Source organism: Coffea arabica, chromosome 3e (assembly GCF_036785885.1).
Source record: "Coffea arabica cultivar ET-39 chromosome 3e, Coffea Arabica ET-39 HiFi, whole genome shotgun sequence".
NCBI lineage: Eukaryota > Viridiplantae > Streptophyta > Magnoliopsida > Gentianales > Rubiaceae > Coffea > Coffea arabica.
The window spans coordinates 488,293-516,258 of record NC_092315.1 but is presented as its reverse complement, the minus strand read 5'-3'; the positions used below and the strand labels follow the sequence as shown (position 1 = coordinate 516,258).

At 37.8% G+C, this 27,966-nt stretch overlaps 4 protein-coding genes across 10 annotated transcripts; 2 read left to right on the top strand and 2 right to left on the bottom strand.

Moving 5' to 3' along the window:
- Window positions 1-2,278: 2,278 nt before the first annotated feature.
- On the bottom strand, window positions 2,279-4,232 carry LOC113737783 (cell wall / vacuolar inhibitor of fructosidase 1-like). Its single transcript, XM_027264957.2, has one exon. The coding sequence runs from the start codon at window positions 3,566-3,568 to the stop codon at window positions 3,032-3,034; it is 537 nt and encodes a 178-aa protein (XP_027120758.1). The 5' UTR covers window positions 3,569-4,232; the 3' UTR covers window positions 2,279-3,031.
- Window positions 4,233-4,445: 213 nt separating this feature from the next.
- Window positions 4,446-11,872, bottom strand: LOC113736838 (nuclear poly(A) polymerase 3). Of its 6 annotated transcripts, none has more exons than XM_072084134.1 (12): window positions 11,738-11,872; window positions 9,784-11,503; window positions 9,216-9,444; window positions 9,039-9,116; window positions 8,114-8,221; window positions 7,583-7,645; window positions 7,344-7,505; window positions 6,985-7,098; window positions 6,755-6,817; window positions 6,338-6,640; window positions 5,853-6,017; window positions 4,446-5,017 (listed from the first exon to the last, which is right to left on the bottom strand). In XM_072084134.1, the coding sequence occupies exons 3-12, from the start codon at window positions 9,252-9,254 to the stop codon at window positions 4,631-4,633; spliced, it is 1,482 nt and encodes a 493-aa protein (XP_071940235.1). In that variant the 5' UTR covers window positions 9,255-9,444; window positions 9,784-11,503; window positions 11,738-11,872; the 3' UTR covers window positions 4,446-4,630. The 6 variants fall into 6 exon arrangements, with proteins under 6 accessions (XP_071940235.1, XP_071940233.1, XP_071940234.1 ...); XM_072084132.1 differs by having other exon boundaries at window positions 9,784-10,804; window positions 10,987-11,813; XM_072084133.1 differs by having other exon boundaries at window positions 9,784-10,799; window positions 10,987-11,813.
- A 2,450-nt stretch (window positions 11,873-14,322) lies between these two features.
- On the top strand, window positions 14,323-17,462 carry LOC113738028 (uncharacterized). Its single transcript, XM_027265177.2, has 2 exons — window positions 14,323-14,895; window positions 16,858-17,462. The coding sequence occupies exons 1-2, from the start codon at window positions 14,557-14,559 to the stop codon at window positions 17,101-17,103; spliced, it is 585 nt and encodes a 194-aa protein (XP_027120978.1). The 5' UTR covers window positions 14,323-14,556; the 3' UTR covers window positions 17,104-17,462.
- A 1,537-nt stretch (window positions 17,463-18,999) lies between these two features.
- On the top strand, window positions 19,000-25,861 carry LOC113738027 (protein REDUCED WALL ACETYLATION 2-like). 2 transcript variants are annotated; one of them, XM_027265176.2, is made up of 16 exons: window positions 19,000-19,435; window positions 19,844-19,932; window positions 20,590-20,730; window positions 20,813-20,869; window positions 20,968-21,040; window positions 21,437-21,595; window positions 22,679-22,828; window positions 22,908-23,163; window positions 23,246-23,361; window positions 23,634-23,720; window positions 23,816-23,904; window positions 24,007-24,069; window positions 24,230-24,286; window positions 24,801-24,897; window positions 24,971-25,129; window positions 25,387-25,861. In XM_027265176.2, the coding sequence occupies exons 1-16, from the start codon at window positions 19,400-19,402 to the stop codon at window positions 25,390-25,392; spliced, it is 1,635 nt and encodes a 544-aa protein (XP_027120977.1). In that variant the 5' UTR covers window positions 19,000-19,399; the 3' UTR covers window positions 25,393-25,861. The 2 variants fall into 2 exon arrangements, with proteins under 2 accessions (XP_027120977.1, XP_071940232.1); XM_072084131.1 differs by lacking the exon at window positions 24,230-24,286 and having other exon boundaries at window positions 19,155-19,435; window positions 25,387-25,526.
- The last annotated feature ends 2,105 nt before the right edge of the window (window positions 25,862-27,966 follow it).

Genomic DNA, 27,966 nt, shown 5'->3' with positions numbered 1-27,966 from the left:
TTTTGTAAAACTTCATGCCTAAGATTGAAAAGATGATATAATTACGGACGACCAAGACTCGGTTTCTTGTCGTAATATTACAAAAATGATTAGTTTGCCTTTGCAGTTCTTAATGTCGATGGAACGAGTGGTTGCTCCGACTTGCGATTGAATTTTCTTTTTCTGTGACAAGGCACTTGTGATTAAATCCACGGGATTTTCATTTTTGGTGCAAATATTAAGGATTCAGAAGAGGTAGAAAATGTAGCATATTTTGTTTCTTGAAGGCCTGTAACTTGTCATCGGCTAATAAGACTTCGAAATTTCCAATGAGCCAAAATGGAGAAATTTTGGTTTGATGCATCGATGTCGAGATCAACATGCCCTCCATCCCCTCTTCCAATGAGCCAAATGGAAACCAACAGCCCAGAGGCTGCTGGCAACCACCAAGTCTTTAAGGTTTGGTGGAGCGAGAAGTTAAGCGTTCAAATTTTGTCTCTCACTAATTGTCACAATATGTGTCCTCCTTAAAAAATTCAGACATATACGATTTGATTCGAAGGCGATTTAATCTCCATCGATTCTTCATAGAGCCAAATGGAGATTGACATGGCATCTCTAAACGGGGCATTACATTACAGCTTAGAAATCAAGTTTGGCAATAAGGGAAAGCAAAGCATATATGGGAAAAAAGAACAATTTAGGAAACAAACAGCAGAGCATTAATTTTCTCTTATGGACCTCAAGGCAAGATTGCGAGAACTAAAACCAACTTTGCCTTTGGCTTATATAAGATGAAGCATATTTGCCTTTAGTCCATGCCTAATTTTCTTTCTCCTGCTATCACCATCTTGTCTTGCTTAAAATCCACAATCACATTATTGATTCACTACCAAAGATGAGGGTTTTGGTCTCTCCGAAATTTTTCCCATACAACATCGTTGTTCTTGCCATTCTCGTACCATTCAGTTCATGCGATCTCATCGATGACACCTGCAAAAAGACCCCAAATTACCAATTTTGACATATGCAAGTAATAATATAAAATATGCGAAAAAAAATCTAATTGAAATTCAATTTAAGATGCCAGTAACAACTAATAACAAGATCAAGAAGAGCACTTCGTATCTTTTTTTTTTTTTAAGAATTTTATAAATAAATGAAAAGAATTCCTTCATTCTCCTTCGCCGAAAGAACTACATTAAATACTCATGACATAACTACTGCTTCCTTTATGTTACTCTATTTTAGCTGGCCATACTAAACAGTACTCTATGCCTTGTTTTTGTTTCCTTAATAATAGGTACGCAGGGTAGCCCCGGGGTTTGGTATGGTGACATGGGATTGCTGAAGAAGGGAATTGATCCCTGATTCGAGTCTCGCTGCACGCAAGTTGCGAGGGCAGGGGAATTAATTTGCAGGATCCACTCTTTCCGGGACACCCTGAAAGAAAAAAAAAAAAAAAAAAAAAAGGCAGGGTAATTTTGCTTCAATTTCCTCCTTTTCTTTTCAGGCGGCATTACTTACAACAAATCCAACAACTGGCATTAATGCGTCATCAGTTCCAAAGAAAATTACCTCAACCTTTTATAACAACATCATAGATTTCCACATCATTAGCCTATATAATCTAGCTGGCAACTGACGTCCACATTTCGATAGGTATGTATGACAAAGTGTCAGTTTTTCTAATACTCCATACAAATAAATTTAGCACTTTGATCATCAACCTATCTCCATGGGTCCTTCAAATAAAATTTAAAAAAAAAAAAAAAAACTATCTCCAAGGGGAAAAGTCTTAAATTCAATCCCGGGAGGCAAATTAAGTCAGTCTGCTTAGAGAAAATTAATGCTCTGCTGTTTGTTTCCTACATTGTTCTTTTTTTCCATATATGCTTTGCTATCCCTTATTGCCAAACTTCATTTCTAAGCTGTAATGTAATGCCCCGTTTAGAAATGCCATGTCAATTTCCATTTGGTCTTTTTTTTTTTTTTCATCTTCACGTTATCTATATTACCCTATTTTATCTTAATCTAAGTAAGAGGTCCAACTGAGCCTATGAAACCGATCGTCAACCTATCTCCAAGACTTAAATTCAATCCCGGGAGGCAAATTATACAGCAATCCATCCGGTAGATGAAAATCAAGAAAACCCAGTAATATTTGGGCGCTGATAAATACTAAAAAAGATTTTACTACTAATTAAATATTCAAAGCATTAAACGATTTTACTACTAATTAAAGCAAAAAAGGGATTTACTACTAATTGTGACAGCAGGCATAGGAGGTACCCGGAGAGACAAACCAATGGTAAATGATACAATTGCGGCAGGGGATATTAATGATCTGATGAAGATCATTTACATTGACTTTCTGAACAATATATTATCTTACATTACTTCTTTTTATTTTTCTTTTTTGAAATGATGGAAGATGAATCCGGCCTACATCAGCATTTCATCGGTTGAGTTGTGAACACCTATTTTTCTTACGGTATTCATCACCAGATTTTTCTCCATGATGTATGAACTCTTCTCTGACTTCTTCAATCGTCACAGCAAGCTGGTGGTTTTGATCAAAGTTTGATTGAGATATTGATTTTCTAAGAGAAGTGTCATCATCATGATCCCTGTTCAAAATAAGATGCATAGACTAAGCACTGTACCATGCTTTGGACAATATACTCATCTGTGCTGCTGCTTCTTTAGTGAAGAAAGACAGAAGTTGTTGAATGATGGATTCTGGTTGTTGCCTTTCTTCTTTTTTTTCTCTGTGCAAGCCATGAGTTTTCATGTCTTGTGACCTTTTTGGGGCATAACGATGAAGATGGTGAAAGAGAAACTGAGTTGTTTTATAGGATTCCATGATCGAGGATAAAATATCTTCTGCAGCACCTACACTACTACATTAGACTTTGTCAGCAAGGTTCGTGTATTTTCCATGGAGAGAGAGAGAGAGAGAGAGAAGGTAAATTAGAGGAAATCTTGAGCCTTGATGTCCAGTTCTTAGACGTCAATCATCATTTTTTTATTCATTGAATCCAACCATGTTCTAATTAACAGTATAGAGTCTATGTAACATTATCCTGATTATGGACAGAGCCACAACAGACAGGTCATAAACGGCAGCGTTCACGTCAGCCAGTGGTGACTGCTCTAGTTTGTTCAAACTTGCTTCACACCCCTGAGCTTCTATAACAGCATCAGCCATCCCATGTTCAGCAAGTCTTGGGTTTTCTCTCATTGATCCCACAGCTTTTGGAACGTCAATTCTGAGGATTACATAGTAGTTTTCTTGGCATTCCATTAGCGCATTTGCCAGTGTTAGATTAGACCTTTTTAGCTCCTTGATGCTTTGCAACGTTGAGTTTGCCTTGTCTCTAACTGCCTCAACCGTGACCAGGGCCAGACCGGCAACATCTGCATCAAGACTCCGATTGTCTTTCCTCAGAATTTTAACACAAAGGCGATCATTTGGGGTTTGGTCACATGTTTCAGAGATGAGATCACAAGAGATTAGTGGCGGAACAATGGTTAGAACAGCTAGCGCATAAGGAAAAAGAAGCATGAAAGAAGTCAAACTTCTCATCCTGTTTATGAGAGAAAATTGTAGTTGGAAGACTGGAAGAGAATACTGTGCCAGGAAGATTGAGGCGTTTGATCTTATATACTGCAGTTGGTGGTTTTGACATTAATGGAGTTTGAAAAAGAAGGTAAGCAGTTCTTAGATGTTTTCTTGTCCTTTCTTCCCTTGCATATCTTCTTAGTTATTTTGATTCTTAGTTCAAAGTTGGGAAGATCTTGTTGAGAATTGAAGTACTAGTAGTGTTTTGAACTCGAGATCTTCTTGTCCTATAGCCATGCAAACGGTTCAGCTTAGCAGAAGACTGGTCAAAAGACGAATCTCTATATAGTATTTAATGTCGGTTTGCAGTCTTAGGTGGTCCGCAACATTTTAGCACAATTGTCTGTCATCTATAAATTTTGTTTTTCTTCACCCCCCCAACCCCCAACCCCAAAATGCTGAAGGCATCATCTATGATTGATGAACATACCAAAAGTAGAGAAACCGAGAGAATCAACCAATTAATCAAGATTGCTGGGTAAAGAAGGCAAAATGGGCAAAAAAGCAATCCGGCAGTAAGTATTATATATTACTGTGATAACTCGGGTCGAATAGATGTCACTTTGTTCCTAGATCGCATCGCAATTACAGGATCTTTTTCAGACATTGATCAACAACAAAATTGTGTTAAATTTTCTTAATTGCAGCTTCCGAAAGTAAACGCACTAGTAAAAAGGCACAATGGACAAATCCTCGCAAGTCCACACGTCCCAAAGAGAGCAAGACCACCGAGGAGAAGAAGGAAATGAATGCTCTAAGCTCAATAATGTCCTGAAAATTTGATGGCCTGCAATTTGGTTTTTTTTTTTTTTTTTTTTTTGTTTAACTTCCAGCAGAAAAATTGAGCAGAAACAAAACATTTTATGTTGACGAGAGTATCCCTGTGGCTAATACAAATTCAAGTAAACTCCTAGGCCCTAGGTTATGTACAGTATTTCCTATGCTGTGTGAGCTTAAAAAACACGTAGAACGCCTGTACACACTTCGAACTAATATCTTGAGACAATGAATATTCATTCTTACAGCCTAAACCCCAGCACTGGGGAATTCTGCACTTCCATTGGTCGCCATCAATCCAGCAAACTCCTGAGGTAGTGAGTTTGTGCGAACTGGGATCTTTCGCTGGCTGTTATCTAAAATCCTCCAGCGAGCCCTCACTCCCTTACTTCCAGTATTGCACGTAACGCTTTTAGGTAGTTGAGATGCTTTGACAACTGACAACTTCATCCTTCCGGGAGGAACCCGATAACCATTGCTCATATTCTTCATAAAATCTTCATCGACAAAGTCTATGTCTATTATATCCCTCCTGCTGGGCTGCAAACCCCAATAAAAGACAACATTTGGGGCACCCAGATCAACATCAACATATTCTAAAGGGCTGGGATCGCAAAAGCCCTGTAATTCTTCCAGCTGTACAAGAAATGCAGCGTGTCAAATGAACAACCAACACACAATGAGAAGGCCTTGAAACAGGTAACAGGGGAGAAGCCATGATGATTATGTGGACATGTTAGTGATACAAAATAGAAAACAAGCTAAGTAGCCCCTGCTGAAAACAGAAGCACGGAGATAAAAAGGACGAACCAGAACTCTACTGCACGATGAGATTGTTTATATCAATTGTTTATATCCTAGGAGATCTTTTACAATTATTAAGAAAGGAAAGCACAAAGCTTTATTTTTCCTTACCCAACACCTGATGAATCAGTGTGCTTATTAAACTCAGACAAGATTCTTAGGCAGCAGCGAACTCCATAAATATCATGAGAAATAAAGAACTACAGATGCCTATTCAAAAGCACTGCAAACATCTCAAGAAGGTCATAAAAATTTATTTCTTTACTAGGAATTATAAATGAAATATCAGAGATACAGCTTAGACTGTAAAAATCAACAGTTAGGGGATACAAAATTCAACGTGAGTTTAAATGCCAGTTGACTGTGTCTTCACCTATAGATAAACTGGCCAAACTGAATCCCTCAGACCATTTGCTTAGAGCAAATATTGGCAAATAATTGGCATGATTTCCTAGGTGCTTTCCAAGGAAGGCTGACAGACACATTAATCACCAAGCAGCTGAATGAATCAAAACGTAATAAGAGAATATCTCTAGTCTGTAGCACTCGATAAGCTTAGATATCTACTAGATACATAATATTGTGATTAGCAACATATAGGATAAACTTGTGTTCAACTTTACTATATAAATATAGACAAAACGCCAATAAGCAGTCAACCACCAACCTTGACAAGAAGTGAGCGGAAGCGCGATTTGACCCAACCCACCCATCCTCGTAACTCATCTTGATTAGAAGCTGAGAGGCAAATTTTGACAAACTGAGCATATTTCTTTGCATATGGAAAAGGATCAAATAGGATACTCCAACTGAAATCGGGCCTTAGAATATCCTGCAGTATGAGAATTGACAGGAAAAGGGAATAAATAACCACGTTAAGGTTCAGCATGCACCACTCAGTATATATCAGTTAGAGGCAGACTACTGTTGCATAGATGATGATTGCACAAAGGAGTCAAAAATGATAGAAACAGGTTACATCCAATTCTGATTCAGATGGCTCACTATACCACCTAGTAGTTATCAATTAGAGAGAAGACAACAAATGTATATGATAAGAGCAGGAATGATTGAAACATGACAGAGCAGGAAGGATTGAAGCATGGCAGAAACAGGTTACATCCAATTCTCAGTTCAGATGACTCACTATACCTTAGTCAAGGCATGTCCGCGAAGGAACTCGGTTCTAATCCGGAAGAACGTGCTTCGTGTGATGTTAGAATGGCAATATTCATTTGGGCTACATGGTAATTGGATAGGCATCAAAAACCGGGAGTCACTGGAAATAGTCGGTGCCATCATGCGGCCATGCAGAAAAACGGGTCTTGGCCAAGGCCAAAAGGCAAACGTCTTAAAAAAAATTGAGATCAGAAGACTCAGACTGGCATTTGGATGCCTTTGACAAACAAATGCTGCAAGGACTGCAAAATGAACACCTCCAAAAAATCCATGTAACTGCAAAGCATGCAATGAACCGGATTAATGTCATTTTCCAATTAGGTGGGATGCCGAGACAAGATATACTAGACAAAAACTGCAAAGCCAGCATATAAAAAAGACAACCCTTACATTTCCATACACTCCTCGTCTTTTTGCCCATAATTTAACACAACGCAGCAACGACTGAAATAGCTGCACAAATCACTTTGATAACATCAGAGATATGAAAAGGACGCAAATAACTCGAGGCTTACAGCTATGAGTTGGCACGTGACTTGGATAAATTTGCACAAGCATTTAATGGGTTGCTCTTGTGCGCAAGTTAGAGTGCTAATTAGAGGCCAAAAGTACATATTTACCTCGACGTTTGGCGCGAGCTGAAGAATACTTTTATTGGCACGTACACCAGACAAACTTCTCCAACTTGTGTCATCAATGTTCCTCAAAAAAAATGGATTAAGTAGATCCACATTCTACACATCATTATTTCACAAGTAAAAATCTTCATAAGTAGACATGTTATGACATGTTAAACCCAGAACTTTCAGAATAAGGCTCAACAAAGAAAAGCTGTCAGTAGAAACAAGAAAAATCTAGCTGAGAGGTGAAACTAGATATTAGTTGTCATGAAGGTCTACTTGAATACTAATCCTACAAGATGTCATCACTAACACTCAAATAGTTACCATGGAGTGGATATAAAGGCCACAGCACACACCTCAGGAACAGAGATTACTTTAAGTTGTGCAAAAGGCAAATCAATTGAAAGCCCATCAAACTTAAACTTCATTAGAGGAACCTTTGCATCCTTTATACAGTGTATCTCAGTCACTTCAGGTCTGCTTGCAAGCATATTGTGAAGAAGTACGAAAAAGTCCTCCTAGTCATAAGAAGAGGATGTTTGAAACATTCCCACTGATTATAAGTTGAAACAAAATGCTAAGAAGTAACACTTACTGCCATTGTTGCAAAATATGGGCCTACACATAAAGCATCTATATCTGAACCTGAATTATGGACCTGAATTCATTGAAACAAGTCAGAAGATTTAACACAACAAAAAATGTCAATTCTTTTGAGCAACAGCAGTGATGCCATTTTGAACAATTCAAATTCATGCAATTTAAATGATAAAGTTAGTAATTTTTTTCAACTGCATAGTTTTAGTATTAAGCAGTTCAAAAGACAATTTCAAGCTCGAACCCAAAAGATGAATTTGTTAGCAGTAAAATTAAATTCACAGTTATGACTTCTTCCAAAAGTTGACAATCCCAATGTCATTTTGCCAACATAGCACTGAAATTTCAATCAACAAACTGATCTTGCAATCTCATCTTTTGGGGAAAAAAAAACTTATAATGAGGATCACAAAATTATTGTTGCACTAGACCTAACAAAATTAGTGGTACCCTCAGGTGAGTAATCTGACAGGCAAAAGCAAGAAGATGACAATAGTTGCAGTGCAAGTGAAAATGAATCAAGCCTTACTCCAAGGCCATAAGATCCAAATGTCAATATTGTAGCAGAAGCAGCTCTAACTCGATTCTTGGGAAGTTGACACTGGTAAGCAACCCTTTTAACCCAGTGCATCACTATCTGCATATGAAGAATTTCAGATGCACAAGCATCAATCAGAAAAGATGCGAAAAAACTAAAATCTATTTAATCACAATATGATGACCACAGTGCAATGTCAAATTAGCACCTCCTCAAAGAAACAAAAATATTCAAATGCTGTAACAAATTAGGCACTAAGTAGAATTCATTTCAGATTTTTCATCCAGCCAGGGCAGCATTCAAACAGTTATTAACTACCAGAGGAAACTCTAAATATTTTACAATTTAGCTCCCTGAAGGAAATAGACTGCTCACAACTAATGTTAATGGATTGGTAACTCGGCAAAGCCGTTCAACCAGGAAGGCAATACAACAGGTTCATGCTAGACCAGAGAAAAAAGAAGAAGAAGAAAGGACTCCAATCCTATCTGAAACCCAAGATAGGTGGGGGTTATCATTGTTAACCGAATGTCTAGTCCATCCCACCTTGTAATGCTATTATAAAGCTCAATAAACTGATCAACAATCACAAACTAATAAATGCAGGAAAGTCTGTACTCTTACAGTCTGCTAGGAAGTTCCTTCTCATCTTCTCTCCTGATCTCTCTCTCTCTCTCTCATATTTTTGCCTTGGAAAATGATGGCTGGTACAAGCCTTGCAATGCAGTTCTGTAATGTCATTTCCTATCCCCAACCAACCCCACCTCATAATTTTGCAATATCAAGCAATTTGACTTCAGAATCAAGATTAACAAATTTACGAAAACTACGGAAACGATGAGACATGCAACACGTGTTTATGGGATTCACCGAAAGAGGTGCTTCTCTTTTACTGCAATTTAGAACGAAAATGAACCTGTTTAAGCTTGGCAATGACATTTCTTCTCTTGATTTCTTCCTCAGGAGACGGCACCAGACCCTCATCAGCCATGAACTACATAAATAAAATTCAAGCCCACAATTAAAAAGAAAGCAACAAAGAAAAAGGTCGATGTTTATGATATCAATTTTTTCTTTGCATTTGGCAAATTACCTGAAGCAGGGAAATTGACCTCTGGACCTCCATTTTCATTAAGACATCAGGGTCAAATCCCAACTCAAGGAAGCCAACTAAAAGCGGATTAACTGGACTAAATCCAGGCCAAAATGGAGGCCGACGAGGATTTATATGCAGCCCTGAATTGCAGGTTAAAGGAGGATTCACGCGGCGAAAATGAATGGCTTCTTGATTGGGAACCCAAAAAACTGCTCCTTCTGTATCACTATAATAATTGGTCTCAAATTCCATACACAAGTAGCCAATTGATTCAACAATATGAAGAAAACACAGAAAATATTTCACGGGTTTATTTTCTTCCAGATATTCAAGAAAGATAAAGGGTTATGAGAGAAATGCAGCAGGAGAGAGAAGAGAAAATTGGGTTCTTGGTTTTTTTAACCAAACAAAAAATAAAAATCCGGCCGGGGGGGTTTTCAGGTTTTTTCTTGCATTTCCGCTACATTCAGGAATTAATTGTACGGCTCTTGTTTTTCAAATCGTAACGATAGACTATAGGGAGGGAGCGGGGGTAAAAGGGTCTTTTAGTATTTTTGAATGACACCTGTCGAGACGTCTGGCGTTTAGCTGTTCCACGCGTTGCTTGCTTCCAACGGTCGACAATGGACTAGTACTGGGCCTAATGGGCCTCACTCATGAAATTTCTAGACGAGTCCACTATGAATTGGACTGCAATTTGGTTGTTGGGTTCCAAGTATGAATGAATCATCATCTTCATCATTTGTCCTTCATCATTATTTGCCCGCAATGGCAAATAAGAAGAGATTTAGGAGCTTCTGCTCCTTTCGCCGCCAAAGTTTTGGAGAGGATAACACTCTTTGCATTTGCAAGGATGATGAACTGATTAATGGAAAACGGTAAACAATAATAAACGGTGGTCTCCCCCGGAACATTCAAGATTCATTCTGTTAAATTACAATAATGGCATCAAGATTAAAAAGTTAGCATGACCTTTTCCGAAACCAAAAAAACGACTACTACATTTGACATGATGCTAGTCTCGTCACTAATGATGCCGTAGGATTCACGAGCAATCAACAAATTAATTGTTGATTCTTCCGCTGAGTTGAATAGATGAGAAGGCCATCATTGATCTTCTAATGATTGAAAATTGCTCCAGAGACTAGTATAATATACCAAGCTTGTCAACCAGAGCAACTCGAAGGGTGAAAAGGCTGTTTTTTTCTGGCCTAGAAAAATCATCTTGTTACTTGGGCACATTGCAGTTTCTTCCAGTTCGTCCCTCTGATCCCAGTACTCTAACTTGTAAGGTTTTCCTCTTCTTTTTTTTTTTGAGAAAAAATTATTTATTGGGTTCATACATACCCTTGATCCTAGCAGTACTCGAATGATTATTGAATAAGGCAGATGGATACTAGCTAGTCCTATAAAACGAACAAAAAGCAGATACTCCACCAGTCTAGTTTAGAACGGTAGACCCCAGAAACAAAACATTTCGTTTTCTTAGTTTTCAGGTCGATTGAGAATGAGAAGGAAAAGTTTAACATGGCCACTCGTCTTCTTTTCTGTTTTGGTTGTCTGATGATTGATGCACCAAACCTGATCTGAAGGAAAGATTAGGATCCAAGCAAGAAAGAAACCAATCACAAGAGAGAGGAAACCAATTATGATGAGCTGATACAAAATAGTAATCAAAATGCAAAATACTCCTGTAAAATGAATTCAACCTATGAAACGACATCAAGAAGTTGGTACAAATTTGAAAAAGAAAAAGAATTGAACGTACCCCATGGCTTCCTTCCTGAAGAACTCCTGGAAGCATCAGGCTAGCAAGCACTAAAGAGTAATCAACTGAGCACCAGAGGTGTGTCGTGTACAATAAATGATCTAATAATTTAAAATAGCTAGCTATTATTATTATTATTCTACTCTTTAAAAAGTTATTACCATACAAAATCTCAAGAAATAAAACAATCACAAAGTACAACCGCAGAAGATGAAGAAATAGCAGAGCATGGTGACCAGAGCTACGGACTCCAGCACCGTGATTACGGTCCACATGGCGTTATCAACTATGGAAAAATCCAGCCAGCGGAAGGTAGAGGCGGACCAACCGGTGGTGAAGTGGGAGAAATCAATTCCGGCAGCCCATCTGAAGATGGAAGCGGGTACGGAGAAATCGAATTCCGGCCACCTGATGGAACTCAGGGCCGATGACCAGTAAGACCTAGCCGGACACATGCGCGGCCCCTTTCAATCTTGCTTGCTTTCTGCCTGCCTGGCTAAATTGCAACTCACTAACACTAACAAATGATCCAAAATTCAGTCACTCGTAATTAAGTGCTTTATGCAAGTAAATTAATTAGTAATTTATACGATCATACTAGTAGCAGTAGTTTTCTTTTTGGGTTTAATCGGGGTGATGTAAATGGAATTTTCTGGAGAAATTAATTTGGTACGCATGATTTTGTTGAACCGACGTAGACATAATAATAACTAAATAGAGAGCGAGGTGTGGGGGAAGGGAAATTTTGCACCTTAGGGTATGGATGAAGAATGAACGATGATTCTGTAAGGCAACACTAGAAACACGTGCTTCTTGCTTATAATACCATTAGTTATTAAATTCAGCCTCGATCTCGATCCAAAGAGGTGACAGGGTTATTGAGTCAATAATTTAACCGCAGGTTGAGCGGTTCAACCATGAGTTATACAATAAGAACATTATATAATATAATAATATATTATAAATTATAAAAATAATAAATTTTTTAAGTCAATTGTTCAATCAATGGTTCAATTGACGATTTTTTTTTATTCATTATTTGAATCATCGGATCATTGAATTTTTTGCTTGATCGACCTACTTAGCAACTCAACTCGATTCTATAACCGGTTCATAGAGTTGATTGGTTTGATTGCACGAACCGAATTGGGCTTTATAACTAAGTATGATACTACTACTACTAATTAATTAAAAAATAACTTTTTATACTCGTAGATTTAGATCATGCAATATAATATGAATTTAAATTCAAATTTCAAATCATACACATGTGACATACATCCAAAACTACTAGTACAAAAAAAATAATACTACAGTATAAGTGCATAAAAAAATTATTTCATTAATTAAATACCTACAGAGTTGTTTTTTTTTCCCCTAGCCAACCTATGAAGTTGTTGGCCTCTTGTCTTTGCCAAACTCCAAACAAATCCCAACTCATCCTATGTTCCTCGGCAATCCCCAATTTTGGTTCCATTTCTCTCATCCTTAAATATTTGTTAGGTGGAAAAAATTGATTTAGCTCTGGAGTGCACTACAAAAGTATATCTTGGTTAAGTGACTGTTCTGTGTCTTCTCAATCTTTGCGTTAGTTGAACTACAAAATGCTACTAGTTCCTATACTTGAGTTTTTTTATTTATTTATTTTTCCTGGAGACGTTGAAAACTTCTCATACATAGATTATAATTCAATAATCCTATTTCACCTAAATACTAGTAGTAATTCATACCCCTTTAAGTTAAATGCAAACATTTTTTTGATACAGTACTAGTTAACAATTTATCCAAGTTAGTATCTAGCATTCGCTATTAGTTGCTTGTCCAAGTTAATTCTACTTTGGTGTTTGCAATGTGTTTGGATAGTTCTTATTTATCAAAATGATTTTTTGTTTTTTGCATCACAACACATTTTTCAATACACATTTTTATCTTTTTAATCACATTTTTATTTTATATATATCATATTACAATAATCACTGTAGTAATTATTCTCAACAATATTTCAAATAATCTCCTATCCAAACACATATTTGATATTTCTTGCTCCTTTTGCTTTAGACACTAACTACTTTCGTTGTCATGGATTTTCTCATATATAATATATTGACCTAGCTTTTTATTATCTTATCTCAATTGTTTCGGAGCACAGTGGACAATTTTGTCTCGTCCACTGGTCAAAAGGTTACAACTCATACGTTACCTTGTAAACTACGCAATCGAATGCCTAGAATTCTCCCTAGGGACAGTTTTTTTTTTCTCTGAGGAATATGTTTGCCCCAAACGCTTATATAGCTCGATTAACAGCTCTACACTTAACTAACATTTTAACTGACATTTTTGGTTCAATTCTAAACGGTATATACTTGTAATCATTCTCATTCTGAGCCACCATCCATGAGACTCCATACCAAACGTGCCCTAATTAACTCCTTGCAAGTGAGAAATGAGGAAAAGAAAAACGTCTTTGTTAGGATTGCTATTTTTTTGAAGAAAACAATTTCTGCTTCTCTTGAATATGCTTTTTATATATACATATATTTCCTAATCACGTATTTGCCTCATATACATCACATTGTATAAAAGTGCTAAAGTAAATTTCTTATTAAAAAACTGTCTAAAAAATACTATCAAATAACCTCTAAAAGTTCCACGATTGTTTGTCCATAAAAAATTACAATTGCCTTTGGCCAATGAAAACCATACCCAAAAGAAAAGGTATTGCATGGCTCAACAAATTGTGTCCTGGATGATATTTGTGCTAAACCTAGCCACACAAACATATTAATTAGTATTGTTAGAATCTGGAAGAAAGCAAAACCTTTCGATAAGGCTCATACTTGGATAGACTCGATTTTCAAATATCCAATGATTCAAATCGTGTCATATCATCTCACTAAGTGGTATGACACAATTTGAACCATTGAATCTATAAAGATCAGGTCTACCCAAATTTTGGCCTTTTGGGTATTGTTGTACAAGACGAGGTAGAAAATGACCATTAAGCCAAGTTGTTGTTTAATATGCAGACAGCAACATTTAATCAAGAGCCCAAGTTGCGGGTTGACGGGTTAAGAAGTCACAAAATGGCCTATAGGCCCTTTTCACCATTGTTCTGTTCTTTTTTGGGCGAAGATGGTCCCATGATTTTGAAAGTTGAGGCCCAGATTGTCAAAAAACTTTTTTTTTAAAAGGTCAAAAAGAAGAATATTCCAGCAAAAAGAGTAAAATATCTCCATAGAGATGAAACAAGAATCGAAAACCCCAAAAACCCTAGATCCCTTCACGCGCAGATCACGTGATACGCTAATAACAAGGAAAATGTAATTCAGGCGCCGCAAGCACACGAGAAATTGTCTGCTCGCATCTGGACCGTTGGATGATCATCCACCTCATCAATCCGCTTGAATTCCTTATTCGACGGTCGAGATCAATCCTTCTGCACAGCTACTCTGAGCAACGAAGAAGAAGCTCCTCTATTCCTCTCTACTTTCTCTCTCCTCCGTTTCGCAACAATTTTCTCTAATTTCAATTTAAAAATTTTCTGGAAATAAGAAGTTTCCCATCGGAAAAATGACGGAAGCGGAGGAAATTCGGGAAGTTGAAGAGGTGGCAAGGGAAGAAAGGGAAGAGGAGGTGGCTGTTGAGGAAGTCGACGGAGAAGATGACGATAACGACGACGACGACGACGAAGATGAGGACGACGGCGAAGAGGAAGATGAGGATGACGTTAGAGAGGTTTTGCACGGCACAGTTGGTGCTCCACTGGTTCAGTCCGTAGACGATGATGATGACGACGAGGAGGACGGTGATAGTGACGACGATGACGAGGACGGCGATGGTGATGACGATGATGATGACGATGGTGAGGATGATGAAGATGAGGACGGCGAGGAAGCTGAAGGAGAGGAGGTATAATCATTTTTTTTTGCTTTTTATTTTTAAATAGCTTTGATATTGTTTGGTGAATTTTGCATTTGTGACTTATATGTGGTACTTTTCCATGGTTTAAAATTTTAAATCTTTTAATGACGGTCTTTGATAATTTTTTTTTGGTTTCTCGTGTAATTATCTAGTTTGAAATCTGTTTTTTGTTTTAAAAAAATTGAAGCTGAATCATAGTGATTAGTTATATGTTTGAAGAAAACGAACTTCTGGTGTAGAAATATGCCTTTTTGTGATTAATTTGTTGTGAAGTTTGATTTTTGATGTGTTGGTGAATCCCAGTGGAAAATTTTCAGATCTGATGATTTTGGTATTTTAGTCAATATTTTGACATGTTGAATTTTCCCGAATCTCCTTTAAAATCCGTTTTGAAATTTCTGGAGGAAAATGAAACTTTGTCAGCCAATAACTGTTTACAGCTTCTTTTACTTTATGTATAAATGTTAAATTTAGCTTTCTGTGCCATCAATAAATAAATGAAGCTTAATTGAATAATTTGTTCAAAATCTGCGTCTATTGTAGTTCTAAATATATTCTCTGTCAAAACAATCTGGGTTTCATTCTCTGTCAAAACAACCTGGTTTTTCTCTTATTAGTTTGTGTATCCTGTTGACCGATCTCTAGATGTATATAGGATAGTGTCAGTGACTATCTCTTCTTTATTTTCTTTGGGTGGTGGTTTTGCCGTTTTGGTGTAGGTTTTCAAATAAAATGTGCGTGTTGGTGAGAGAGAGATCATAAAATCTTTCTAAATTACCATCCTTAAACCTTTAACTTTTCATATGAGACTTTAACAAATCTTTTCTTTCTGAGCGTAAAAATCCCTGGTGCATAATCATGCATAATACAGTCCTTCCAGGCTGATTCCGTTTTCTGTGCCTGAAACTGTAGTCCATTGCTTCTGAGTTTCTCCAAACTTTATTGGAATCAGTTCTGGTGTTCCTTGTTCAATTTTGTTTGCTTTGCCAGTTAATCCTTACTTTTTCTTTTTCATGCTCTTTGCACTGGTTGTTTATTGAAATCATTCTTGCCCAATTCTGTCATTTTGGGGGAACTTTTATATGTCAATCTGTAAAATGATTGTCAATATCTTTACTGCACTTAAACTTGATAAAAATTTGATTTCTTTTTCCCTAGTGAACTAGTTTGTTTTTCATATTTTATTTTGGCCACTGTCTACATTTGAAGCCTTCAGAAACTTTCCTTTGGCTGCTTTGGTCCAGATGAGTCAACCGTTTGTCTCTGGGCCATTTTATTATCTTATTTCAGTATCATACATGGGATCCGTGTTGTGACTGGTTTGGCTACTCAAGAAGATAAATGGATGGAAATAATTGTTTAAGTGCCTTCTCTTCATACCTGGTTTCAAGGTTATATAATTGCTTGCGATAAGATTAGGATTCAATGAGGATGTGATTTGACATGCACTTGCGGGCATTGTTTGGATGTTCCAACATTGCATTGACCTAGGACACGTACATATATAATCCGCATATGGCTTTGGGAAAAATAGACTTGCAGGTTTGATTTTACCATGTGAAAATTTTGTCTCCCCATTGTTTATGGGAACTTCTTTTGTCTCTGTGCGTAGCACTTTTTTAACCATAGCTGCTTTCTCTTAGGGGGTAAACTTGCGCATGTGTGTGCACAAACACACACACACACACACACACCCACGAGAAGGATGCCAAGTGGGTATTCTCGTATGATGTTCATATTCTCGATGCTTGCATGGTACTTTGTCAGTTGAAGATCTGGACTTTTAGCATCTCTCTCTTGGGATCTCTATTTGGTGCTTCAGTTCCATTGCTCTGAAGCATATGTGAGGAATTGATGTCTTGCTTGTGCAAATTATAAGTCCAATTTGCTGTTATTATTATTATTATACTTTTGGTTATGGATAATCATCTCATTTTTTATTTCAATTAGGAGGATTTGGGAACGGAATACCTTGTTAGGCCAGTCGGACGTGCTGAGGATGAGGAAGATGCCAGTGATTTTGAACCAGAAGAAAATGGTGAGGGGGATGAGCTTGAAGAAGAGGATGAGGATGACGACGACGATGATGGTGCTGCTGGTGGTGGAAAGACTGAAGCCCCCGTAAAGAGGAAGAGGGGCAATGATGACTCAGACGATGATGATGGAGAGGATGATGAGAGACCATCCAAGAGATAGGCCCAGTTCAATCTCGTCTTCATGGCTGACTATTGAAGAGGACGTCAATCTGGTCTTTCTTCAATTAATCCATCCCCTGTTTAGGAAGGAGGACAATGCGTCAGGAAACAAAATCTTCCTTTATGTATTATTATCATGGTGTAGTCTTCTTAGGTTGGGTTTTATTCAGGCAATGCACAGTTGTACGGGTCTGTGGAACCTTACAACAGTTTCATATGCTTTGCTGCTGGAAATTTTTAGGCTAGTTGCAGGTTTGGTAGGTTAACATGTTGTGACATTTTAGTTTCGCTTTGATCTAATTTCTGTTGGATATTATATATATAGCTTGAAAAAATTGGGGATAATTTCTTTCAGTGCTACACGTTGTTGTGGTATGATTGAATTGTTTCTTCTTCACATGCGCTGGAAAGAACTAATGGAGTGAAGCAAGCTGCTCTGTTAAGATTAAGATTGTACTCTGGGAGTACCAGACCTTCATATTAAGATTGCTTTAGATGCCTTTGATGATGAGCGACTCCCTTAGCCGTGGCATTGTTCCGTTCGGGCTTTAGCTGTGGCATTGCTCGCTCCGTTTGGGGAGCATGAAAGTGATATTGATATGAGTTTTACATGCTTACCCCCTTCGTACCCCACACTTGATATATGTCGAGTCTTCTCTTCTGGCTGCGGTAAGGCATTGTTTGTTGTATTTTGTGTTGCTGTTATACTTTGAAACTTTTCCATTAAGTGCGGCAATTGTGGAGGTTGCGATACTGAGAAAAGAGGGTTTCTGGGAGGCAGTCCCAATTTAGAACAAATTAACAAAAAAGAAGAGGAATGTATGTCCTTGGTATATTTGGTAGGAGTGTCGGTGACGCCAAGATGTTAGTATAATTATGGGGGTAGGAGAATGATGTGAAATCCGGGAAATGTGAATTCACCGACAGGCTGATGAGTCACTGTCAGGTACCTAATTACTAGGATTTAGGATGGAGCAAAGTAGTATCAATTTGTGTAACCCGTGGATCGTGGCAAAAATATAGCAGCACAGGTAAGCAAGCCCATTTTGTGTATGTGTGATGGATGGTGATGCTGTAGATTAGTGCGGACTATGTTTGATTCGATTGAAAAAATGGAACCAAGGATTTGTTTTTAATAATCCCAAGTTTTGCATAATAGTCTACATATAAAGTGTAAGCGTGTTTTTACGAAAGCTGATTCCCCAAAAATCCTTCATCTGCATCCGCCGGTTTTCGTTTTGGCCCTCGGATGAATGAATGGGGGGTTTTGAATGCATACTTTCCTTGGGAAAAAAAAATACTTTCATTCTAGAAATGAGAGGAGAATACAGGTGTACGGAGTTGCGACCCCCAAACAAACAAACAAACAAAAAAAGAGGCCGAAGGATTGAAATGGAGGTGGAGACTTGAGAAATGGAAATCCAAGGGCTGATATTCGTGGACCGACAAACAAAAGCAGTACTACTGTAATTGTATTATCAAAAAAAAAAAAAAACTGTAATTGTATTTTACTAATTGATTGATAAATTGTGGTTTGGACATTTCTAAAAGGGTTAATTTCACTTTGTACCCCCAAACTTTGGACGATTATCCACTTAAGTCCCTAAACTTCAAAATGGGACACTTAAGTCCCTAAACTTATAAATACCTCCCACTTAAGGAAAATTGTTAACAAATCCTGAATGCCGTTGGTGGTCGAAGTGTCTCATTTTATAAGGGTTTAAAGATTTAAGTGTCCCATTTTATAAGTTCAGGGACTTAAGTAGGAGGTATTTATAAGTTTAGGGACTTAAGTGTCCTATTTTGAAGTTTAGGGACTTAAGTGGATAATTATCCAAAATTTGGGGGGACAAAGTGAAATTAACCCTTTCTAAAATGAACCACTCTTTCATTCATTACCCACAAGCACAAGCGCACACACATCACACACTCGCCCAACGAACTCCCAACTCTCTCTCTCTCTCTAAATAGTAAATACCCGCCTTTTATTATTTGATTTTTTTTTAATTCTCTCTCTCTCTCTCACGCTTGAATTCTCACACTCACCGCTGAACTGCAAACAAATACACACAGAGACAGAGCCTTCTCATCGATCGCAGCGAATTTAGGATTCCAATTTTATCGCCTTTCTTCATTCCATCAAGATCTGCTTTTTTTTTTTTTTTCCTTCTTTTCCATTTGAATGTTTTCAGTTTCCACAGAGAGAGAGAGAGAGAGAGAGAGTACTTACAACTGCAGTATACATATATAGTCGGAGGAAGGCTGGCAAACTAGTTGCAGCTGCTAGATTGTAAAAAATGGTGGTGATTTACGGACCTTTGACGCCTGGACAGGTTTCTAATCTTTCTAATTCCTCATTCATCTACACCACTTTCTTACCATAATTTCTTTATTTTCCTTTGCTGGATCTTGCATTCTTTCAATTCTGCGTTTTTTCTCCAAACCACGCACTGCTCATCATAATAGAGGTTCCTTTCGACTTTTTCATTTGTACTTTTAATTGCCCGCTTTTTGCAGTAAAATTTTCAGAATTTTATCAGCTTTAGAATTCTATGTTACCATTTCGTACATAAATGATTCTACATGCTGCCATACATATCGAGCTTTTAGTTCTTTCCTTGAGTTTTTATTTTTATTTTTTTTTGTTTTCACAGTAGTTCTTCTCATAATCTGATTTGTACAATGTAGTAATAGTGGATGCTTGATAACTTCCTTTTTCTTTTCCCCCTTTAAACGTACAGGTGTCATTTTTTCTTGGAATTGTACCCATATTTGCAGCTTGGATATATGCCGAGATTTTAGAATACAAGAAAGCCTCAGTATCAAAATCGTAAGTGAAACAAGTTCCGTGGCTTTCTTTCTATTCAATTCAATGCAATAATCGCTTTTCGTTGTTGGAGCGGGATGAGCAGATAATTGTATGGATATTTCTTTCTTTTCTCATTGTGCTCAAAATGGCTGCTTTCTCATGTATGACATGACACATCTTCTTCTTTCTCATGTAAAGCTCACAGACTAGTTGTTGAAAAAGCTATGACTCAATGCTAGTATAATTTCTGAATTGGCATTTAAGTAGCTAGTCTCCCTATCTTATTCCTAGCCAGTGCCCAAAAAATTACTTGTTATCAACTAAATCCTTTTGGAAACAGTCACTGCTGTGTGCAACCAATTGGACTGCTATGAAGCTGGGCTAATTGCCTGGCGATGCTTGTTGCGTGTATGAACTGCTTTAAGTCTTATGAAACATCAGTCCGATCGTCAAATATCTCAAATATGATTGAAGAATTACTACCTAACTCACTATTGTTCTTGATTAGGTACATGACTATAATGCCCTGCAAATAATGCTTGAATACTATCATGAGTTAGAATACATCATAGTTATGCCTTTTCCATTTGAATTTTATAAATAATATTTTACTGTTTTATGGCCATGTATTTGAAGCAATGTGGTCTCTCTCTCTCTCAATATTTTCATTTTCTCTAGACGGCATTCAGATATTACTTTGGTTGAGTTGGGAAATGGAGGAGTTAAAGAAGAAGACAGTGCTGTCTTATTGGAAGGTGGTGGCCTACAGTCGGCATCTCCAAGAGTCAGGAGTTCATCTGCTGCATCTCAGATTCTGAGGTTTGTCAAGATTATCAAAGGCTTTAAGCAACATTGACCTGTCAATATCTAAAAGCATGTCGTCATTTACCATTCTTGACAGATTTTTAATGATGGATGAGTCATTCTTGCTTGAGAACCGATTGACATTAAGGGCTATGTAAGTGCCTTATTGGATTTCTGTATATGGATACAGTGCTTCAATCGCAGAAAGCAACTTGAAGAATTCTCATTTCTTTCTTCTCTTCCCTCCCTCAGATCGGAGTTAGGAGCCCTTTTGATCTATTTTTACGTTTGCGATCGCACAAATATTTTTGGTCAATCAAAGAAGGTACGATGACCTTTTCTGGCTGTTTCTTTTTGAATTACTTGTCACGGGAGGTGAAACTCATATGTAAGCCAAAGTCACAAGAAGTCGTTAACACATAACTGCCTTTAAATGATATGTATATATATTTTTTTGCTGCTGATGAATACGATTTTATAGACTATCAACTGAAAAAAGAAAAAAACTAACATTTTTTTTCATTTATTGCATGGACTTAGATGTATTATTTCACCAAAAAAGTCAAGCTCGTCTCTCCCTGCGTTCATTATATGGTCTATTTCAGGAGGCTTCTTAAAATTTGCCTGAGAATAATGCTTTTATTTACTAATTAGTTGGATAATATTTTTGTGGTTCTGAGATTTCGGTGGACTTCTAACTTGGTCATAATTTTATTTGCAGAGTTACAATCGGGATCTTTTCTTGTTTCTCTACTTCCTTCTAATAATAGTCTCTGCAATTACATCCTTCAAGATACACCAGGATAAGTCACCATTCTCTGGAAAATCCATAATGTATCTTAATAGGCATCAAACTGAGGAATGGAAAGGTTGGATGCAGGTAAGTCGATATTAACAGGATTTAGTTAATCTGAAGTTGATAGCTGTGTTTTGGTTACCGCTTCACTTGCTGTGGATTAAGTAATCTCACACTATTATAGCACAAAAACTACTCCCTTCTCTACCACTTTCCTGTTTTTCCTTGGTGCATTTGAGTAACTGCTGTTTTGAATACATGTATCAGTTAGCTTCCTTAGAATAAGAAGTTCCTTTTCTTTTTAAAGTAGCCAGGATGAGTACAACCAAGTACAATAGTCCATAACTTCCTAGTCGTAGCTACTACCATCTACACTTTATCAAGTAGATGTATTTTGGTTCGTCAATCATAACTCAAGTATCAGTTATTTGGCATATAACTACTTTTGTGCTTCTGTATGGCTTTGGTTAGTCATTTACAATGTCAATCCTTTTCTTCTCAGTGAGCTTTTTTCAGGTTACCAATTAATCTAGTGATCATGTAATGAGCCAAATAACTATATTTTGTGCTAGGGTTTTGTTCATAAGACTATTTTTCATGCTCTTTACTTTTCCATATGTATTGACAGTTGTATTTTTGTTTTAACTTAGACCTTGCACTATGTTTTTGAACTCAAGATTGTACTATTTCACAGGAATAATTGAAAATCGCAAGGAGAAGAGATACACTAAGATACTTTCTTGATGACCTGTATCATTGATAGGAAAATAACTCAAATATCTCTTTTTTGCATGAGAAGTACTTGCAGCCTATCAGAAACAATATGTTAATTAGTGAAGAAAAGTAAGGCTTTTGCCTTTCTGTTGTATCTTGAGAGTTCTTGTCTCTAAATTTTATGAAAATATGAATAAGCATAGGAACAAGTTTTTCTAAACCTTTTAGAGAGTAGAAAATCTATAGAAGTATTTTGAAGGCGGTCGGTTGCGTCCGGGAGAACTTTGTGCTGTATATTTAGCATTTTATTGGTTACTGGTTTATCAGACAGAATGTTGTACTGGAGTTTTCTTTTGTCTTCCCATACACATTATAGCGCCATTCACCACAGTTCTGTATTTACTTTGGTTTGTCCATCTTTGGCTCTCACTATCCTTCTCTTGGTCTATACAGGTATTATTTCTGATGTACCATTACTTTGCTGCAGCAGAGATATACAATGCTATAAGGATTTTTATTGCAGCATATGTCTGGATGACTGGATTTGGAAACTTCTCATATTATTATGTCCGAAAAGATTTTAGCATTGCAAGGTTTGCTCAGGTATCTTGTTTCTCCTGCAATGTGAAATTATCCTGTAGATTGTCGAATGAAATTGACTTATTTTCTTTTGGTTCTTCAGATGATGTGGCGGCTTAATTTTTTGGTGTTATTATGTTGCATTATCCTTGATAACAATTACACGCTATACTATATATGTCCCATGCACACCCTCTTCACCCTAATGGTGTATGGTGCCCTTGGTATATTGAACAAATATAATGAGAGTGGAACTGTTATTGCTGCAAAGATTATGACTTGCTTCTTGGCGGTTATTCTGATATGGGAAATACCTGGTGTATTTGAGCTGATATGGAGCCCGTTCACATTCCTTCTTGGTTAGTAATTCCTATCACCTATCACCCCATTTTTAACCATTCCTTTTGGAAATTGAAAACTTAATCTGTAAGTACATTTCAGGATACTCAGATCCTTCAAAACCACCGCAGCCTCTGCTGCGTGAGTGGCACTTCCGCTCAGGCCTTGATCGATACATATGGATAATTGGAATGATATATGCATACTACCATCCAACAGTAAGTTTGATACTAGATAATGCATTTTCCCCATTCTTAGGTGCTTCTGGGAAATTATATATATATTGAGTGAAGTTCCTTGAGCATTTTGATTTGTTCTCAAAAGATTTTCACATTCTTTTAGTACTGACTTGCTCTTTCTTTTCTTGCTTTGCTTCTTTTTTCCCTTTCATTTGCCTACATTCTCTTTTTAGGTGGGTGTGTGGGACATAGGGTTCACTTTTCTTAAATGATAACTTTGTGGCATAAATTGCTGAAATTTGTTATTGTAGGTGGAGAGATGGATGGAGAAACTGGAGGAAACTGAAGTAAAACGTAGAATATCAATCAAAACAGCTGTGGTGATCATATCCTTGGCGGTATCATGTCTTTCTTTATACATACAACTGATAGACATCTAATTACAAATTTAGTTTACCATTTTTTGTGACATGATTGATGCTCTCATTCTTAGGTGGGATATTTATGGTTGGAGTATATATACAAGCTTCCGAAAATCACATACAACAAATATCATCCATATACATCCTGGATTCCCATAACGTATGCCTTCTTTGGCTGATTAATGCATTGTCCTTTTATTGTGGAAACTCTTTGCAGCAATTAATCATCAAACCTAATTATACAACTATTTCTGTTTTGCAGTGTTTACATATGCTTGCGAAATGTCAGCCAGTATTTTCGCAGCTACACCTTGACACTTTTTGCGTAAGTCGCCTTTCCATTTGTTCATTTTATGTCTTACTTGCAAGTTCATGTAGATATTCCCTTTTTTGTGATCCATCACGGAACATGTAAATGGACTCTAGGGATCTTTTAAGATGTTCTGGTCAACGGAGTCTCTGATATAGTCTTGTTTAACTAACAGATGGCTTGGGAAGATCACTCTAGAAACTTATATTTCACAGATCCACATTTGGTTGAGGTATGTTAATAATTTGAGACTTGTCTATGGCTATTCACTTTTTTTTTTGGGGGGGCTTGCTGTTGTTTCTATGCTTAGTTGTTATTCCTGGAAATCTGAAGGACCCTGTCAATGATGGTTAAAGAAACTATAAGAAAGTAGAATCTAGCCTGTGTGTCTATTTTGTTCCCTTCTTTTTACTTGGTGGGGGGACTCCTCTCTCTGTGATGATTTTAGACCGAAGCATTAAAGGAAACACAATAAATAAGTAAGTTACTCTGATAATTTGATTTGGTTCTATGGTGAAGATTTATAAAATGTATGGTAAAGGAAGAGCCTAACCAGTCTCAAATCAACTAAAAGGTTAAATGCTGGAAAGCTGGATTATGGATAGAATTATTAATTTTTTGAATAATTCAAAATTATCTTAGTTCTCTTGCAAAAAACTAAAAATAGTCTGCCTCTGTTTTGTTTTGTTTGGATTGGATAGGATTGCCTTTATATGTCTGTAATTGTGGTGCTTTTGTCCATGCAGATCTGGTGTACCAGATGGTCAGCCAAAATTGTTGCTCTCGTTGATTCCGGAATATCCTTTATTAAACTTTATGCTTACCACATCCATATATATTGCCGTAAGTGGAAGTTTTGCTTTTCCCTTCCGCACAAGAGAGAGAGATCGACCTACTTTCTCTCTACTTTGTGCAGGTTTCTTACAGACTTTTTGAATTGACGAATATGCTGAAATCCACATTTGTTCCGAGCAAAGATAATAAGCGCCTGGGCCACAACATAGTTGCAGCGGTAGTGATAGCAAGCGGCTTATACATGTTGTCTTTTGTATTATTAAGGATACCTCCGGTGATGGTAAGTTTTACTCTATTGAGGATGATAGTGTTGAATCTTTCTTTCATCATGGTTTTGTCATTTTGTCCCCATTTTATATGTTGAAAGAAAAGATTTCTTCATGTCAGTCAGTCCATCCACAAGTAACTAGGGTCTATGCTCTTTAAGGCATCTTTTGATTATGATAAACGATGACAAATGGGAATTTCTCTTCCGACACAAACAGTTCTTGACGATGGTCATAAGCCTTGAGTTTTGTTAACTGTAAAAATTTACAGGTTTGAATCAGTTCAAATGTACAGTGAAGGATTACAATTGCAATTAGTGTACGACTGAAGAACCTACCTCCTGCATAGGGGCTGGCAATTTTGAACTAGAGTTTCCAAGTCGTAAATGCAAGGGCGAGTTTCCAGCTTCCAACTTCTAAAGAAGGCCAAGTTTTCCACATAATGTGTGGTCACAAGATCTGCCTTTGCTGCAGTTTTTCTGGTTTGCCTGCCAACAACTTCTTAGTTCTGATAGTTTTGCGCATCTAAGGCTTTACTGTATTGAAAAATAGAACCCAGTCATTGTTTTATTATCCCAATATGTTCATAATCTATGTTACTCCTTTAGTGTCAGTTGATTCCCCAACAGACTCTTCTGCCTGCATTTGTGCCATACCGGTGCATCGTGCTGCTTTTCAGTTTTGGACCCTTGGATGAATGAGAGTGAGATCTGTTGAAGAAATGTCATTTGGGCATTCATTCTTGACATGGAAGTTTTCTACCCAGTATATTTTATAAATTAAGCCCCAAATTGCTTCCACATGCTCTTTAGATAATATTTTTGGAATGCTTTTGCTGCTCAAAAGTACCTTTTTGGACTTTTTTCGACTGACGGCTGTTTGAGAGATGGCATCCCAATCAAGGAGAAGGTGGTATTTGTCACATTGTAATGTACAATTGCAGCAGCCAGCACTAAAACAATATCATGATTAAATTCAAAATGATGGCAATTCACGTTTTCGTCCTCTGCAGAGGTGGCAAATTTTGTTCGGGGAGGCCAAGACAGAATTCAAACTAGTGATGGGAGAATAAAAGTTGACGTAAAATAAGAGACTAAGAAATAACACATGGAGGAAGGAATGAGCAAAAATCTTTGTCAAATCACTTTTATTTGAATTGTTTGATTTGTTTACAAGACGAGGCGCCATAACTTGCTTGTTTTGAAGGCAAGCTGATATTTCTTCCGAATACTTCAAATCTGTTTCCAGAATCAGTTGCATCACTCGATAATCTTGCATTAACATACCACTTCTTCTGGGTCTATGAGGTTCTGTGTTTTATCTTGCCAGCGTAATTTGTTAGTTTTAATTGTTCCAGATTAGTGAAAAACTAGTCGTTCTTAGGATGGAAAACAGATGTTCAGCGTGTACAAGCTCACGCGCCCTTATTCCTCCATGTCTTCGACGCTAGTGTCCAACACTTGGCTCGAATCAAGGAAACGATCAAATTAGCTGAAACTAGAGCTGTTAAACGAGCCGAGTCGAGCTCGAGCATAGGACAATCGAGCTGGCTCGAGCTCGCTCGATTACTAATTCGAGCTTCACAAGGTGCTCGAACTCGACTCGATGTGGTGGTAAAAAACTCGAGCTCTGGCTCGAACTCGAGTTTGAAATCGAGCCGAGCTCGAAACTCGAGCTCGAGCTCGCGAAAAACACTTTCCATTTCCAACCAGTTCGAGGCCCTACAGAATTGAGTAGGATTCCTTCTTGGCAAATGGCTCGGTCTGCCCCGAGTTATTGCCTTCAATCTTTTTCTCTCTTTCTGGACTGTATGCCTATCCTGAGGGGATCAAGTTGAGAAGGAGATGGGGCCTCTACGAGTCCTTTCCTTTCCAGCTTTCCCTTTGCTTCGATCCAAACGGTGCCTTAAGATTTCAGCTCTGTGAAGAATGAGGCTATCAGAGAGACTGGGGATTTCTTCAAGGGTGGTTGCCCCTATCTGATTTTTAGCCTATGATTTCTTTCTTTCATCATCGACCATCTGAAACCAACAGCCCTTCAGATGCAGTTTTCTGCTTATGATTAATCACAGAAACCCCCCATAAAGTTTTTGTACCCGGACCTTTCATAAATAGCACCATTACTACTACTAGTATTGATTCTGCTCACCTTCTCGAGAAGCCTGCTTGTCTGAAGGCTGTGATGATTCTTTAACTTTCAGAGCAAATGGGTCAGTGGATGGCGCCTGGCGGTGAGAATGGCGGCTGCGGGGTGCGGCGTGAGAATGGAGGCTGCGAGGATTGGGATGCGGCTGCGGGGTGACAGCTATGAGACGGGAAAACGAAGGACCAAAAGAGGAAAGGAAGTATTAGGGCTACATGGGAGATGACTTAGTTAGAGTACCACATACACAATGAAATGACGAAAATGTCCCTATCTTTCGAGCCTACCGAGCTTCTACGAGCCTCGGCTCATGTTTTACCCGAGTATTGATTAGAATTCGAGCTCGGCTCGTTTCTCTCTGTAAACGAGCCGAGTCGAGCCCTTATCGAGCCGGGTCGAGCTCGGCTCGCGAGCTGCCCGATTCGATTAACAGCTTTAGCTGAAACACAAGAACCTTCACATCTGGCGCCGACATGAAAAAGGACATTCAAGGATTAATTACCGCGCCTTTCATGGGCAGCTCATTTGATCACGGCATCTTCCTTAAGAGCCGTTGCCCAGTCTCCTGTAAAGGTTCGAGTCCCATGATTAACGTGTTCGGGGGGATGGGGCCTCTCCTCTCGAACCGGTGAGAGATTAGTCGGATCCGATTTACCCGATGGCCCAAATACCCCCTCCATCAGATAAAAAAAAGGATTAATTACCGCAC

What these genes read in the sequence shown, in the direction of transcription:
- LOC113737783 (XM_027264957.2), bottom strand. Translation starts at nt 3,568, where the DNA reads ATGAGAAGTTTGACTTCTTTCATGCTTCTTTTTCCTTATGCGCTAGCT.
- LOC113736838 (XM_027264010.2), bottom strand. Translation starts at nt 9,470, where the DNA reads ATGGAATTTGAGACCAATTATTATAGTGATACAGAAGGAGCAGTTTTT. An exon ending in GGTCAATTTCCCTGCTTCAG is followed by an intron (nt 9,117 to 9,215) that starts GTAATTTGCCAA and finishes TTATTTATGTAG; the next exon opens with TTCATGGCTGATGAGGGTCT. An exon ending in AAGTAATCTCTGTTCCTGAG is followed by an intron (nt 7,099 to 7,343) that starts GTGTGTGCTGTG and finishes AATGATGTGTAG; the next exon opens with AATGTGGATCTACTTAATCC.
- LOC113738028 (XM_027265177.2), top strand. Translation starts at nt 14,557, where the DNA reads ATGACGGAAGCGGAGGAAATTCGGGAAGTTGAAGAGGTGGCAAGGGAA. An exon ending in AGGAAGCTGAAGGAGAGGAG is followed by an intron (nt 14,896 to 16,857) that starts GTATAATCATTT and finishes TATTTCAATTAG; the next exon opens with GAGGATTTGGGAACGGAATA.
- LOC113738027 (XM_027265176.2), top strand. Translation starts at nt 19,400, where the DNA reads ATGGTGGTGATTTACGGACCTTTGACGCCTGGACAG. An exon ending in GACCTTTGACGCCTGGACAG is followed by an intron (nt 19,436 to 19,843) that starts GTTTCTAATCTT and finishes TTAAACGTACAG; the next exon opens with GTGTCATTTTTTCTTGGAAT. An exon ending in AATGGAAAGGTTGGATGCAG is followed by an intron (nt 21,596 to 22,678) that starts GTAAGTCGATAT and finishes TGGTCTATACAG; the next exon opens with GTATTATTTCTGATGTACCA.